Raw genomic sequence first — 15038 nt, forward strand, 5'->3', positions numbered from 1 at the left:
GCGGGGAGGTGGGAGCCGGCTGAGACGAAAGTAGCGGCAAGGCTGGCGGCTCCGGCGGCCCCGGCCGAAGGAGAAGAAAGGGGAGGAGGCGGCGGCGAGGGGAAGTGAGGCGGGGCCGGGAGCGGTGGAAGGAGGCCGCGGACCCGCGAGGAGGGGAGAGACCTGCCGGGCGTCCGAGCGCGAGAGGCTGCGCGGCAACTTTGCCCCCGTCCGCGGCGCGCCCCTATGCCCGTTCTCTCCGCGGCGGCTGCGGCACCCTAGGGCAGGCCGGACGCGCGGGCAGCGCTCGCATTGTTTGGCCAGACGCGGGGACTGCAGGGCGGCGGCTGAGTCGTGGAAAGTTCCCCAAGCCCGCGGGACACCCAGGGTCCCGCCTCGCGGCCTGGCTTCCGTCCCGGGGCTGCTGCCTCTGCACCAGCTGCCGGGAGGTGGATGCGGCCTGATTCGGGTCACCGCTCATTCGGGGAACCCCCTTCCTTACCCGCCTCTCCACTGACCACCGCTCAGGGCCTGCCCTAAAGGCTGGGGAACACTGTTCCTTTCCCACCCCCACTCCACCGGATGTACCAAACTACTCCAAACCCAACGAAGTTCTAGCTTTCCCCCAAAACTACTTAGATGCTTTTTGTGAGATACATCATATTCTTCACAGTACCCCTTTGGGTGCCGTACTTTGCTGGAGCCTTAAGAGTGTGTTTAGTCCCCCATCTGGGACTAAACAGCACTGCAGGGGGAGGGAGAGAGAAGACCTCAAGGGTTACCTGACCTGCCGGCCTTAGATGGTTTTGAAACCCAGTCCTGAACCAAAAGGGATGTCTTCCCTGACCCTGCCAAGAAGCCAAAAGGGAATCAAGTCCAGAGGGGAGTCAAAGGCCAAAGTAATTAAAGGTTCAAAGTCCTCTTGTCAATTGGGTGGATTTCTGTTGAGGTCCTCTGGTATTTCCATGCTACAGGAGCCCTCATAGACAATTCAGAGCTTTTGGATAAGATGTACACCCTTTCTGATATTCACCAGGTCTCATGCTTTTGTGGTAATAGTGAAAACCCGGAAATAGCCTTCCTAAATGTTCATCAGGGGAATGGATAAACAAAACGTGTTATGGCGTTTGATGGGATACTGTCAATAGTTCAAAGGAGTACATTACATCTGTTTGCACACATATGGGAAGATCCCCAAACCAGAATGCTGTGTAAAGGAGCAAGTTGCAGAATACAGTATGAGGTACAGTTTGTATTTAAAACCCCCACATAGTCTATCTTGTTCATGGACACATGCTTACACATAAGTGTTTTTTAAAAAGGTTAATAGGGATTGGCTGTAAATTAAATTCATGACAATCTGCTACAAAGATGGGAGTAGGGACAGAGAATAGAGACAAGCAACCCAGACAGTTTTGTGCCTTTCACTTATGAATGTATTTGAAGCAAATCGTAAAATGTTAAGTCAGTTCTGAGTGGTGGATGCATAATTCTTTATTTTTCTATAGTTTGCTATATTCTCCCCCAAAATATGTATTAGGGAGCATTTTGAACATATCTGACTCTATGTCAGGGGTCAGCAAACTTTTTTTGTAAAGGGCCAGATAGTAAATATTTTTGGCTTTCAGGCCATGTGGTCTCTGTGACAACTTCTCACTCTGCCATTCTAGCAGCCATAGACAAAAATAAATGAATAGGTGTGGCTGTGTTCCAATAAAACTCTTATTTACAGACACTCAAAGTTAAATTGTATTTCATTTTCCCATGTCACAAAATATTGTTTTGATTTCTCTTCAACCATTTAAAAATGTTTCAACCAATCTCAGCTAGCAGGACTTCTAAAAACAGGCGACATGTCAGATTTGACCCATGTGAGCAATAGCTTGGCAACCCCTGCTTTACTAAAGAAACCAAAATAGATATTGGTTGATGTCTGTACCTGCTACTTGTTAAAATATACAATTCTGTATGTTTATATCATGTTACTAAATCATCTATGTCTTATTAGAACACCATAACTAACAGGCAGAAACTTAGATATACATACAGCTGTATAAAGCAAGAAGCCAGTTATGTGAGACAGGCAAGAAAGTGCCCATTCAAATCCAAACTCTAGCCCAAGATCCACTACTTTCTGCAAGAAGTTCCTGAAATGTTATGACCCAGGCCCTCCTTGATCTCTCCCCTGTCTGACCTCCTGTGGCAAGGACTATGCCACGTAATGGATGCTCGGCCACCAGGTTGTCTCTATTCCTTCCTTTTCACTAATGGGTTCAGACTTGCCAAGAGAGCTATAAATTCCTGGAGGACAGATGAGTACCACATCTGAAACATTTGTTTACCTTTAGCATTGTGGTTGAAAGCAGTGACTTTGGAGTCAAAACAGATGTAGCTCAAATCCCAGCTTTGCTAGTTACCAGGTCTATGGTCTTGGACAAGGGATTTCGGTTTCATCAGCTGTCAAAGGGAGATAACAAACCCAGTTCACAGGTTCAGTTTAAATACAATTACGTGTGTGAAGATAACAGCTTGGTGCCTGGCACGTATGTGCTCAGAGGTGCTAACTATTAATATACTTAGTACAGAGCTTAAAACCCCATCAATTATGCGCCTTCCTTATTGAAGTGAATTAGAAAAAAGCAGGGAACATCATAATTGCCTTTCATTGACACTTGGCCTTTCTTATGATAGGAATCATCCCACTGAAGGAAACCATTTTCTTCTTAGAGATATGAAAATAAAAATTGGCTTTGCTTGGGGCATCTAGGTTGCTTAGTCAGTCAAGCATCCAACTCTTGATTTTAGCTCAGGTCATGATCCCAAGGTCATGGGATCGAGCCCTGCATCAGGCTCCATGCTAAGCATAGAGCCCGCTTAAGATTCTCTCTCTCTCTCTCTCTCTCTCTCTCTCTCTCCCTCTTTCTCTCCCTCTCTCTCTCTCTCCTTCTCCCTTTCTCTCTCTCTCCCCTTCCGCCCCTCTCCCCCGCTCATGCTCTCAATCTTTTTTTTTTTTTTTTTTTAATTTTCTTTTCAACGTTTATTTATTTTTTGGGACAGAGAGAGACAGAGCATGAATGGGGGAGGGGCAGAGAGAGAGGGAGACACAGAATCAGAAACAGGCTCCAGCTCTGAGCCATCAGCCCAGAGCCTGACGCGGGGCTCGAACTCACGGACCGTGAGATCATGACCTGGCTGAAGTCGGACGCTTAACCGACTGCGCCACCCAGGCGCCCCCTCTCAATCTTTAAAATAAAAATTTTTTTAAAAATTGGCTTTGCTTTTTGGGTTTTTTCCTCCAAGAACACTAGAAAGACCTATTCTAGGCAAACAGATCTTGTTGTCTTGACAACACAGATTGCCAAGAAAATAAGTAAACAAAGCATCTGAATCTTATTTTTAAGAAAACTTGGACAGTACAAGGGAGGGGCTGAAAAGTAAGACTTAAAAATTATCCCACTGGGGCGCCTGGATGGCTCAGTCAGTTAAGCGTCCAACTTTGGCTCAGGTCATGAGCTCACAGTTCGTGGGTTTGAGCCCCGCATCAGGCTCTGTGCTGACAGCTCAGAGCCTGGCGCCTGCTTCGGATTCCATGTCTCCCTCTCTCTCTGCCACTCCCCCTGCTCACACTCTGTCTTGCTCTCTCAAAAATAAATAAACATTAAAAATATTTTTTTTTAAACTATCTCACCACATAGGACAGCATCGTAAGCTCCTGCCAAGGCTTTGTCTTTTCCTTTAGGAACTGTTCTATGTTCTACTCGTGGTGTTCACTGGAATATTCCACTCTCCAAACCTTGAACACCCAGGTAGAGAGAGTAGGATAAATCATACTGATATACTTAATTCATTGAATTCCTTCCCATTCAACAGGAAAGTAGAAAAACACCGGTTGAAAAAAAAGAAAAAAAAAGAAAAAAAGCCTGGGAAGTTTCCCTTCAATGAGCAGTGAGATTAATATGTTTATTAGTCTCAAACATAAACAACAGCATAAAAGGAGAAGTCAGCAGGGACACAGATGAAGCTCTTCGTTTGTCTTAGATGTGCTACGAGAAAGAAAAAAAATCAGTGTAATACCCAAAAACATCAGGGTAAAATGTAAAATGCTCTGAACAAGTAGACGCATTCAAGGCATATAGGTCAATACAAAGGTGGTCCCAGGATGAGGTTGAGAAGCCTGTACACCGGGACTGATCCTCACTAGTGAGGGGGCTGGATTAGGCCAACTCTCTGAGGCAGTCTCCTCAAGTGTAAAATGGTATTTGGCCGACAAGCATTAGAGATGGTATGTGTGGAAGTACCCAGCACAGTGTCTAGCCTATATTGGGCACTAGATAAATGACAACTATGTGCCCAATGAACTGGAATAGAATGTTCACAAAAACATTACAGTGCTTTTCAAAACTCCAGGAACAGGCAGCTCTAGGGTAATGTAGCAACTGGGTTGGATTCCCAGCTCTGCAACCTACCAGCTGTGTGGCCTTGGGTGAATGAGTGACTTAATCTCCTTATGCCTTGGTTTCCTGTCTGTTAAATGGGATTAATGCTGTAGCCAACTTCTTAGGATTCTTGTAAAGATTAAATGTATTAGTATATTTACATAAATTACAACAGGGCAGTCTGTTAAGTGTTAAAATATTTGCTCCCATTTGCCCCAGGCCTGGAAACACTCAACACCAAACCTGCTGGTAGAGTTCCCACCATGCCAAGCCACTGGCTTGGGTCACTACACCTTTCTTCTCTGTAAGTTCTCTGGTGTAGACCCGAAGGGCCACTGGCTATATAACTTCAATTCCCTCCTCACCAAACCCTTTCCCCATTTAAACAAATCATCGTTTTGTTACACTCCTATATTAAACCACCCATAATTACACCAGTCTGACTCTTCCCTCACCAAATGCTCCACCAGGAAAAAAGCCAATGAGTTGTAACCCAGTTATGAATGTGGGGGTCACTCTGCTGTTTCTAACTGAATTGTGCCACTTACCTGGTTTAATGCTCTACTTAATAGAGGCTTTGTATTTTTACTTTGCACTGGCCCCACAAATCATGTAGTTAGTCCTGGTCAGATCTGATGATTTCTGGTTTTTAATGTTGATGCATGAGGGGTTGGCTGAGCAATGTTGTCCCATCTCTTGAACCTTCTTACACTGAGACAGAGTGATCACTTCTTAGGCTAGAAAGACTGTAGTTTAAATACATGGGCCAAAACTGACATCAGATGAGAGACTATATTTGGAAGAATAAAAAGAAACTGGTAATTGTGGTTACTACCTGGGAGGAAGAATTACTTTTTACTCTACAGCCTTTAAGAATATTTAATTTTTACTATCTCCATATATAACCTTTCATATTAAGATTTTTAATTTTTTTAACATTTATTTATTTTTGAGACAGAAAGAGACAGAGCATGAATGGGGGAGGGTCAGAGAGAGAGGGAGACACAGAATCTGAAGCAGGCTCCAGGCTCCAAGCTGTCAGCACAGAGCCCAACGGGGGTCTTGAACTCACAGACCGTGAGATCACGACCTGAGCCGAAGTCAGCCGCACAACCGACTGAGCCACCCAGGCGCCCCTAATTTAAGATTTTTAAACATCAACATACCACTTACTGTCTCTATCTCTACAGAGTCTCTTGTTTCCAGAGCGGCTGTCTTTAGCCGGCAAATGCTCCCTATGAGTGGGAGTTGTTTTACGCTGTTTCAAAGAGCCCTGGAGAGAAATTATTTCCCATCAGAAGGTTTAAATTTAACGGAGAAAGAGCCAATGATAGAAGCTGAAAAAATTGGTTGGTTCCTTGTTGCTGTTTTGGACTTGAAACAGAGTGATTTTCCTGTGAACACTGAGGGATAAGATAAATTTGCAAAGCAATAACTGGTTCTGCTTAATGGCAGGGTTGAGATGTGTAAATTAGATACTCTACATATTTGAGTGATAGCATCTGCACACCTCTGAGCTTTAGACCTTTTCTTAATTTATAATCCCCTCATTCATAATGAATTCCTAGACTTGTTATCATCATCCTTCATTTATATAGTTAAAGAGAGAAGAAGTACAGTAATGTAGAAGACAGAAGAAAACAAATACCCAGAAAGTGACTGAAATCTGTTTCTTGTCATTGGTCCAAAAACCATAAAAAGATCTTTTTCCTTCTTAATTTCCAGTCAAGAACCAACATGTGCTTACAAGCACACATAGGCCCACCACAAACCCCCAGCTCAGTCCAACAAAGCAGGGAAGCTTCAGAAGGAAAATCTAAGTCTTAGAGAAACCTCCACTGACCCCTTGGAGAGACCTGCCGATACCCAGAAGAGCTGATGTCTGAGCATAGGTGCTAAATACAAATTCCTGTGATGATGCAGAATGTGTACAGATCCTAAGAAGATACTGGCAACTTTGCCCAGAGAGAACATAACCTTTAACACTTGTAATAGCTTATTAATAAAACAGCTGTTTATCAACAAAAAGTTGGTATCTTTTGCTATCAAAAAGAAAAGGGAGAAAACAAGTATGTATATTCTAGCAACAAAATAAGACAAACTAATCAGAATGCAGTTTATTGATAAGACAGACATTAAATACATCATTTACATGGAGGGAGAGGAAGTCCAAAATCTTATATTCTGTATAGCGGCCCAGCAGGGATGCTCTCACTAGAGATGATTTATCAAGGGAACCCCATGAGAGGGCAGTTCCTGATGCAGCTGCCGGAAGAGCATCGCGCATCGGTTCCTCTCCTGGGTCTTCCCCAAGGTGTGGTAGAGTCTGGCCTGGAAGTAAACAACATCTCTGATTTGCTCTTTGCAGTCGACCTTTGCAAAATAGTTCTTGGCTTCATTGAGATTCTCAATGGCTGCCTCCAGAGCTGATGGAAAATGGGAAAAAAGCACACATGTTTAACTCAACACTTTGCATACAGTTTTCAAAACTTGACATCTACTTTCATTGGTTTAACATGTACCAGAGATACTTTTATACTCTACTCTTTGAGAAGAAAAAAATACACTAGGGGGAGGTTTTAAAAAAGGTCTTTAGTCCTGATTTCCAGCCTGGTACTTGGTTCTGTAGGGTTAAAATAATCATTCACTTGCCCTCAACCTTCACACCAAGCATGCATGTCAAAGCACTTTAAATACTGCATAAATCTTAACATGTATTTGAGAACTTAAATACTATCCCAAATTTAATGTCTTCCTTCTTCTGGGTCCTAAATTTAATTTTTTTTCTGCAATAGTATCGCATAGCAATCTTTGTATGGTTCCCTACCTTCTGCTTTCTTTGGTGGATCATAAGCAGCTGCTGAAGCCACCTGGCACTTGGCCACCAAGAACATGGCGCGGCCTTTGTCCAGGACAGCCCCGTCAGCCAAGATGGGCTCAATGGCCATGTGGAGAAGACTTAAGGCCTGTTCTGGGATTCCAAGGATGAGCTGAAAAAGAAACATTGTGGTACTGTACCTACCCACACCCACTGCCCACTACAGAAAAGGCTTCATTTCTGAACCTTATTTCCTGCATGGCCATGTCTGGCTTATGTTCTCCCTGACATGTACTACATTTAATATGCACCACACTCCTAGAAAACACTGTATGACAATCTGACTTCAGATTATGATGGATATAGCAGGTAGTAGTTATTCACACTATAGGAAGGTTTTTATCTTTACAACAACATTCAGAATCAATATCCTTTAGCTTGGTGATTCCAAAGGGTTAAACTTATTGTGCAAGAATCATTGGGAGAAGGGAAACCACTAAGAAATAACTCGAAAGTATACAGTAAAATAAACAAGAAACATCCATTTAACACAAAAGAAACAGTAATGGAGGAACCGAGGAACAAAAAAAGATGTAAGAAATATATAGAAAAAAATAGCAAAATAGAAGTCCTTTCAAATCTATAATTACATTAAATATAAATGAATTAAACTCTTCAGTTAAAAAGCAGAGATTAGCAGAGTAGATTTAAAAGAAACATGATCTGACTATATGCTATCTACAAGGAGACTCACTCTTGGTTAAAAGACACAAATAGGCTTAAAAAAAAAAAAGACACAAACAGGCTGAAAGTAAAAGGACATAAAAGAGATACTCCATACAAACAGTAGCCAGAAGATAGCTGGAGTGACTACACTTACATCAAACAAAACAGACTTTAAGTCAAAAACTGTTACGAAAGACAAAGGGCATTATATACTGCTAACGGGTCAATTCATCAAGAAGACACAATTATAAACACATATACACCAAAGAACAGAACTTGGTAAATTCTACAAAACATTTAAAGAAGAATTAACACCAATCCTTCTCATTCTTCCAAAAATAGAAGAGAAAGGAACTCACTTTGTAAGGCCACTGTTGCCCTAATACCAAAGCAAAATAAAGATATCATAAGGAAAGAAAACTACAGACCAATATCCCTTATGAATACACATGCAAAAATCCTCAACAAATACTAGCAAACCAAATCCAATAGCATATTAAAAGGATCATACACGGGGGCACCTGGGTGGCTCAGTCGGTGAAGTGTCTAACTCTTGAGTTTGGCTCAGGTCATAATCTCACAGTTGTGAGATCAAGTCTTGCATCGAGCCCCACACTGGGGTCTGTGCTGGCCATGAAGCCTGCTTAAGATTCTCTCTCCCTTTGCCCCTCCCCCACTCACTCTCTCAAAAAAACAAAAAATCATACATCATAATCAAGTAGGATTTATCCCAAGAATGCAACAGTAGTTCAATATGTAAAAAAATCAATGTAATATACAATATTAATAGAATAAACGAAAAATACCACATGATCTACTCAATTGATATAGAAAAAGCATTTCACAAAACCCCAACACCTTTTCATGATAAAAATATTCAGGAGTAGAAGGGAACTTCCTCAACTTAGTACCAGTGCATCTATGCAAAGTCCACAGTTAACATCATAGTTAAAAATGAAAGACTGAACACGACAGGGATGTCCACTCTCACCGCTGTTGTTTAACATAGTGTTGGAAGTATTAGCATCAGCAATCAGACAACAAAAGGACATCAAAGGCATCAAAATTGGCAAAGATGAAGTCAAGCTTTCACTTTTTGCAGATGACATGATATTATACATGGAAAATCCGACAGACTCCACCAAAAGTCTGCTAGAACTGATACATGAATTCAGCAAAGTTGCAGGATACAACATCAATGTACAGAAATCAGTTGCATTCTTATACACTAATAATGAAGCAACAGAAAGACAAATAAACTGATCCCATTCACAATTGCACCAAGAAGCATAAAATACCTAGGAATAAATCTAACCAAAGATGTACAAGGTCTGTATGCTGAAAACTATAGAAAGCTTATGAAGGAAATTGAAGAAGATATAAAGAAATGGAAAAACATTCCATGCTCATGGTTTGGAAGAATAAGTATTGTTAAAATGTCAATACTACCCAAAGCTATCTACACATTCAATGCAATCCCAATCAAAATTGCACCAGCATTCTTCTCGAAGCTAGAACAAGCAATCCTAAAATTCATATGGAATCACAAAAGGCCCCGAATAGCCAAAGTAATTTTGAAGAAGAAGACCAAAGAAGGAGGCATCACAATCCCAGACTTTAGCCTCTACTACAAAGCTGTCATCATCAAGACAGCATGGTATTGGCACAAAAACAGACACATAGACCAATGGAATAGAATAGAAACCCCAGAACTAGACCCGCAAAAGTATGGCCAACTAATCTTTGACAAAGCAGGAGAGAATATCCAATGGAAAAAAGACAGTCTGTTTAACAAATGGTGCTGGGAGAACTGGACAGCAACATGCAGAAGAATGAAACTAGACCACTTCCTTACACCATTCACAAAAATAAACTCAAAATGGATCAAGGACCTGAATGTGAGACAGGAAACCATCAAAACACTAGAGGAGAAAGCAGGAAAAGACCTCTCTGACCTCACACGCAGCATTTTCTTACTTGACACATCTCCAAAGGCAAGGGAATTAAAAGCAAAAATGAACTATTGGGACCTCATGAAGATAAAAAGCTTCTGCACAGCAAAGGAAACAATCAACAAAACTAAAAGGCAACCAACGGAATGGGAAAAGATATTTGCAAATGACATATTGGACAAAGGGCTAGTATCCAAAATCTATAAAGAGCTCACCAAACTCCACACCCAAAAAACAAATAATCCAGTGAAGAAATGGGCAGAAAACATGAATAGACACTTCTCTAAAGAAGATATCCAGATGGCCAACAGGCACATGAAAAGATGCTCAACGTCGCTCCTCATCAGGGAAATACAAATCAAAACCACACTCAGATATCACCTCACGCCAGTCAGAGTGGCCAAAATGAACAAATCAGGAGACTGTAGATGCTGGAGAGGATGTGGAGAAACGGGAACCCTCTTGCACTGTTGGTGGGAATGCAAACTGGTGCAGCCGCTCTGGAAAACAGTGTGGAGGTTCCTCAAAAAATTAAAAATAGACCTACTCTATGACCCAGCAGTAGCACTGCTAGGAATTTACCCAAGGGATACAGGAGTACTGATGCATAGGGGCACTTGTACCCCAATGTTTATAGCAGCACTGTCAACAATAGCCAAATTATGGAAAAAGCCTAAATGTCCATCAACTGATGAATGGATAAAGAAACTGTGGTTTGTATACACAATGGAGTACTACATGGCAATGAGAAAGAATGAAATATGGCCCTTTGTAGCAATGTGGATGGAACTGGAGAGTGTGATGCTAAGTGAAATAAGCCATACAGAGAAAGACAGATACCATGTTTTCACTCTTATGTGGATCTTCCTGAGAAACTTAACAGAAATCCATGGGGGAGGGGAAGGAAAAAAAAAAAAGAGGTTAGAGTGGGAGAGAGCCAAAGCATAAGAGACTCTTAAAAACTGAGAACAAACTGAGGGTTGATGGGGGGTGGGAGGGAGGGGAGGGGAGGTGATGAGCATTGAAGAGGGCATCTTTTGGGATGAGCACTGGGTGTTGTATGGAAACCAATTTGACAATAAATTTCATATATTAAATAAATAAATAAATAAATAAATAAAGTACATTAACAGGAAAAAAAAAAAAAAAAAAAGACTGAAATCATGCCCCTAAGATCAGGAGCAAAAACAAGTATGTACATTCTTGCCACTTCTATTCAGCACTGTTCTGAAAGTTCTACATGGGGCAATTGGGCAAGAAAAAGAAATGAAAGGCATTCAAATTGTAATGGAAGAAGTAAAATTCTGTATTTGCAGAGTTACATGATCTTATATACAGAAAACTTCTAAAGAATCCTTAAAAACCTGTAACAGGTATTAAACAAGTTCAGCAAAGTTGCAGGATATAAGATCAATATACACTAGCAATGAACAATCCAAAAATAAAATTAATTTTTAAAATTCCATTTATGATAGCATCAAAAAGAATAAAATACTTAGGAATAAATTTAACTAAGAAACTGTAAGAATTGTACACTGAAAACTAGAAGACACTATTGAAGACATGAAAGAAGACCTGGGGGGCGGGGGGAGCACCTGGATGGCTCAGTCGGTTAAGCATCCAACTCTTGATTTCACCTCGGGTCATGATCTCACCATTCGTGCGTTCAAGCCCTGCATCAGGCTCTGCACTAACAGTGTGGAGCCTCCTTGGGATTCTCTCTCTCTCTGCCCCTCCCCTGCTTGCTCTCTCTCCTCTCAAAATAAATAAATAAAATAAAAAACTAAAAAGAAGACCTAGGGCACCTGGGTGACTCAGCTCGTTAAGGATCCAACTCCTGATTTTGGCTCAGATCATGATATCATGGTTCATGAGTTCGATCCCCACACTGGGCTCTGCGCTGGCAGCAAAGAACCTGCTTAGGATTCTCTCTCTCCCTTCCTCTCTCTCTGCTCCTCCCTGCCTCAAAATAAATAAGTAAACTTAAAAAAAAAAAAAAAAAAGAAAAGAAAAAGAAATTAAAGAAGACCTAAAAAAAAAAAGACAGCCTGTGTTAATGGACTGGAAGATTTAATAGTGTGAAGATGGTAACACTCTCCAAATTCATCTACAGATTGAACACATTCCTTATCAAAACTCTAAATACTATTTTTACTGAAATGGACAAGCTATTCTAAAATTCATATGGAATTGCAAGAGAATACCAACAGCCAAAATGATCTTGAAAAAAGAAGCACAAAATTAGAGAACTCTTACTTCCATCCTAATTTTAAATTCACTACAAAGATATAATAATCAAACAGTGTGGTATTATCATAAGGACAGATCAATGGAATAGAACTGAGAGTGCAGAAATAAATCCATACATTAATGATCAATATTTTTGACATGGATGCCAAGACTACTCAATGGGAAAAGAACACTGTTTTCAACAAGTAGTGCTTTGACACCGGGATATCCATATGTGAAAGAATAAAGCTGGACTCCTACCTCACGCCATATATAAAAATTAACTCAAAAATAGGGCACTTGGGTGGCTCAGTTGGTTGGGCATCTGAATCTTGATTTTGGGTTGGGTCATGATCTTAGGGTTTGTTTGCTTGGGATTCTCCCTCCCCTCTCTCTCTGCCCCTCCCCTGCTCTCTCCCTCTCTCAAAATAAATAAATAAACTTTAAAAAAATTAACTCTAAATTGATCAAAGACCTAAACGGAAGAGCTAAAACTATTCAAAACCTTAGAAGGAAACATAAGTATAAATCTTTGTGAACTTGGATTAAGCAACAGTTTCTTAAGGAGAACATCAAAAGCACAAGCAACAGGGGCGCCTGGGTGGCTCAGTCAGTTGAGTTCTGACTTCAGTTCAGGTCATGATCTCATGGCTCATGAGTTCAATCCCCGTGTCAGGCTCTGAGAGGCTCTGTGCTGACAGCTCAGAGCCTGGAGCCTGCTTTGGATTCTGTGTCTCCCTCTCTCCCTGGCCCTCCCCTGCCTGTGCTCTGTCTTTCTCTCTCTCTCTCAAAAATAAGTAAACCAAAAAAACAAAAAACAAAGAACTTAAAAAAAAAAAAGCACAAGCAGCAAAAGAAAAAAAAGGATAAATTGGATTTCATCAAATTTTAAAACTTTAGTGCATCAAAGGACATGATCAAGAAAGTAAAAAGACAACCCCGAGAAAAGAACATATTTCCACATCATATATCTGACAAGGGTCTAGTATTCAGAATATACAAAACAATCTTACAACTGAACATCAAAAAAGACAATAACCCAATTAAAAAGTGGATAAAGGACTTAGACATGTCTCCAAAGAATATATACAAATGGCCAAGAGCACACAAAAAGATGCTCAATATCATGAGTTATTAGAAAAATACAAATCAAAACCACAATGAGATAGAACTTTATAGTCAAATGGGTATAATACCAAAAAAAAAAAAAAAAAAAAAAAAAGGAAAATAACAAGTACTGGCAAGAACATGGAAAAACCGGAACCTTCATACATTGCTGGTGAGAAGAGATGGCGCAGTCACTGTGGAAGTTTGGTGGTTCCACAAAAAGTTAGATATGGAATTATCATATGACCCAGCAATTCTACTCTTAAGTAAGTCCAAGAGAAATGAAAACATGTAACTACACAAAAACTTATATGTGAATGTTAAAAGCAGCTATCCAGGGGCACCTGGGTGGCTCAGTTGGTTAAGCATCTGACTCTTGATTTCAGCTCAGATCATGATCTCATAGTTCATGGGATCTAGTGGGATCTAGCTCCAAGTTGGGCTCTGTGCTGACAGTGCAAAGCCTGCTTGGGATATTCTCTCTCCCTCTCTCTCTAAATAAATAAACAATTTAAAATAATTTTTTAAAGCAGCTATTTATAATAGCTGACCCAAATGTCTACCAACAGATGGACAAAATGTAGTCTATCCATCCAGTGGAGTATTATTCAGCCATTAAAAGGAATGAAGCGGGGCACCTGGGTGGCTCAGTCGGTTAAGCTTCCCACTCTTCATTTCAGCTCAGGTCATGATCTCACAGTTCATGGGTTTGAGTCCCGCTTCAGGCTCCACACTGATAGTGTGGAGCCTGCTTTGGATTCTCTCTCTCCTCTCTTTGGCAGCTCTCTCTCTCTCAAAATAAATAAATAAACTTAAAATAAATAAAGGAATAAAAGAATAAATAATAAAAGGAATGAAGCAGTGACACATGCTGAACGTCCCATTCAACATGAATGAACCCTGAAAACATCTTACTAAGTGAAGAAGCCAGACTACATAAGGCCAGATATTGTATGATTCCATTTATATGAAAGATCCGGAATAGGCAAACCCACAGAGACAGAAAGTAGCTTGGTGGTTAATGGGAGTTACTACTTAATGAGTCCAGGTTTCTTTTTGGAATGATGAGGATATTCTGAAATTAAACAGTGTTGATGGCTGCAAAACACTGTAAATATTCTTAAAACCACTGAATTGTACCCTTTAAAATGATTAAGATGGTAAATTTTATGTTACGTGAATTTTATCTTAATTGAGAAAAAAAATCACTAGAGCTGGAAAACAGATTAGAGTCCTCTGCTCCTTCCCTAGAGATTCTGACTCCATGTTTCAAGGCAAAGCCAGATATGTAGATTTTTTTTAATGTTTATTTATTTTTGAGAGAAGGAAAGCACAAGTGGAGGAGGGGCAGAGAAAGAGGGAGACACCATCAGGATCCAAAGCGGGCTCTGTGCTCATAGCAGAGAGCCTGATGTGGGACTTGAACCAGGAACTGCAAGATCATGACTTGAGCTGAAGTCGGATGCTTAACCAACTGAGCCACCCAGGTGCCCCCAGATATGTAGATATTTTTTAAATCTCCCCAATTTTTTTTCTTGCTTCTTTTTTTAAATGTTTTGTTTATTTTTTGAGAGAGAGAAAGAGCATAAGCAGGGAAGAGGCAGAGAGATAGGGGGACAGAGGATCTGAAGTGGGTCCTGCACCAACAGGCTGTCTGGGGCTCAAACTCACAAACCTTGAAATCATGACCTGAGCGGAAGTCAGATGCTCAGCCAACTGAGCCACCCAGGTGCCCCTTTTCTTTCTTTCTGTAAAGTTTATTTATTTATTTTGAGAGAGAAGGAAAAAGCA

At 40.8% G+C, this 15038-nt stretch overlaps 1 protein-coding gene across 2 annotated transcripts in view; it reads right to left on the reverse strand.

Annotated features, from left to right (window-relative positions):
• Positions 1 to 6517: 6517 nt before the first annotated feature.
• Positions 6518 to 15038, reverse strand: part of ANAPC5 (anaphase promoting complex subunit 5) — a 44124-nt gene continuing 35603 nt past the window's right edge. Inside the window, exons 16-17 of one of the 2 annotated variants that reach the window (XM_040444139.1) lie at positions 7243 to 7405; positions 6518 to 6841 (exon numbers count right to left, since the gene is read on the reverse strand). In XM_040444139.1, the coding sequence (XP_040300073.1) occupies positions 6630 to 6841; positions 7243 to 7405 (375 nt within the window). In that variant the 3' untranslated portion in view covers positions 6518 to 6629. The remainder of the gene's footprint in view (positions 6842 to 7242; positions 7406 to 15038) is intronic. The other variant, XM_040444140.1, reaches the window with a different exon arrangement.

Source organism: Herpailurus yagouaroundi, unplaced genomic scaffold (genome assembly GCF_014898765.1).
Source record: "Herpailurus yagouaroundi ecotype Mexico unplaced genomic scaffold, PumYag 191, whole genome shotgun sequence".
NCBI classification, from domain to species: Eukaryota; Metazoa; Chordata; class Mammalia; order Carnivora; family Felidae; genus Herpailurus; species Herpailurus yagouaroundi.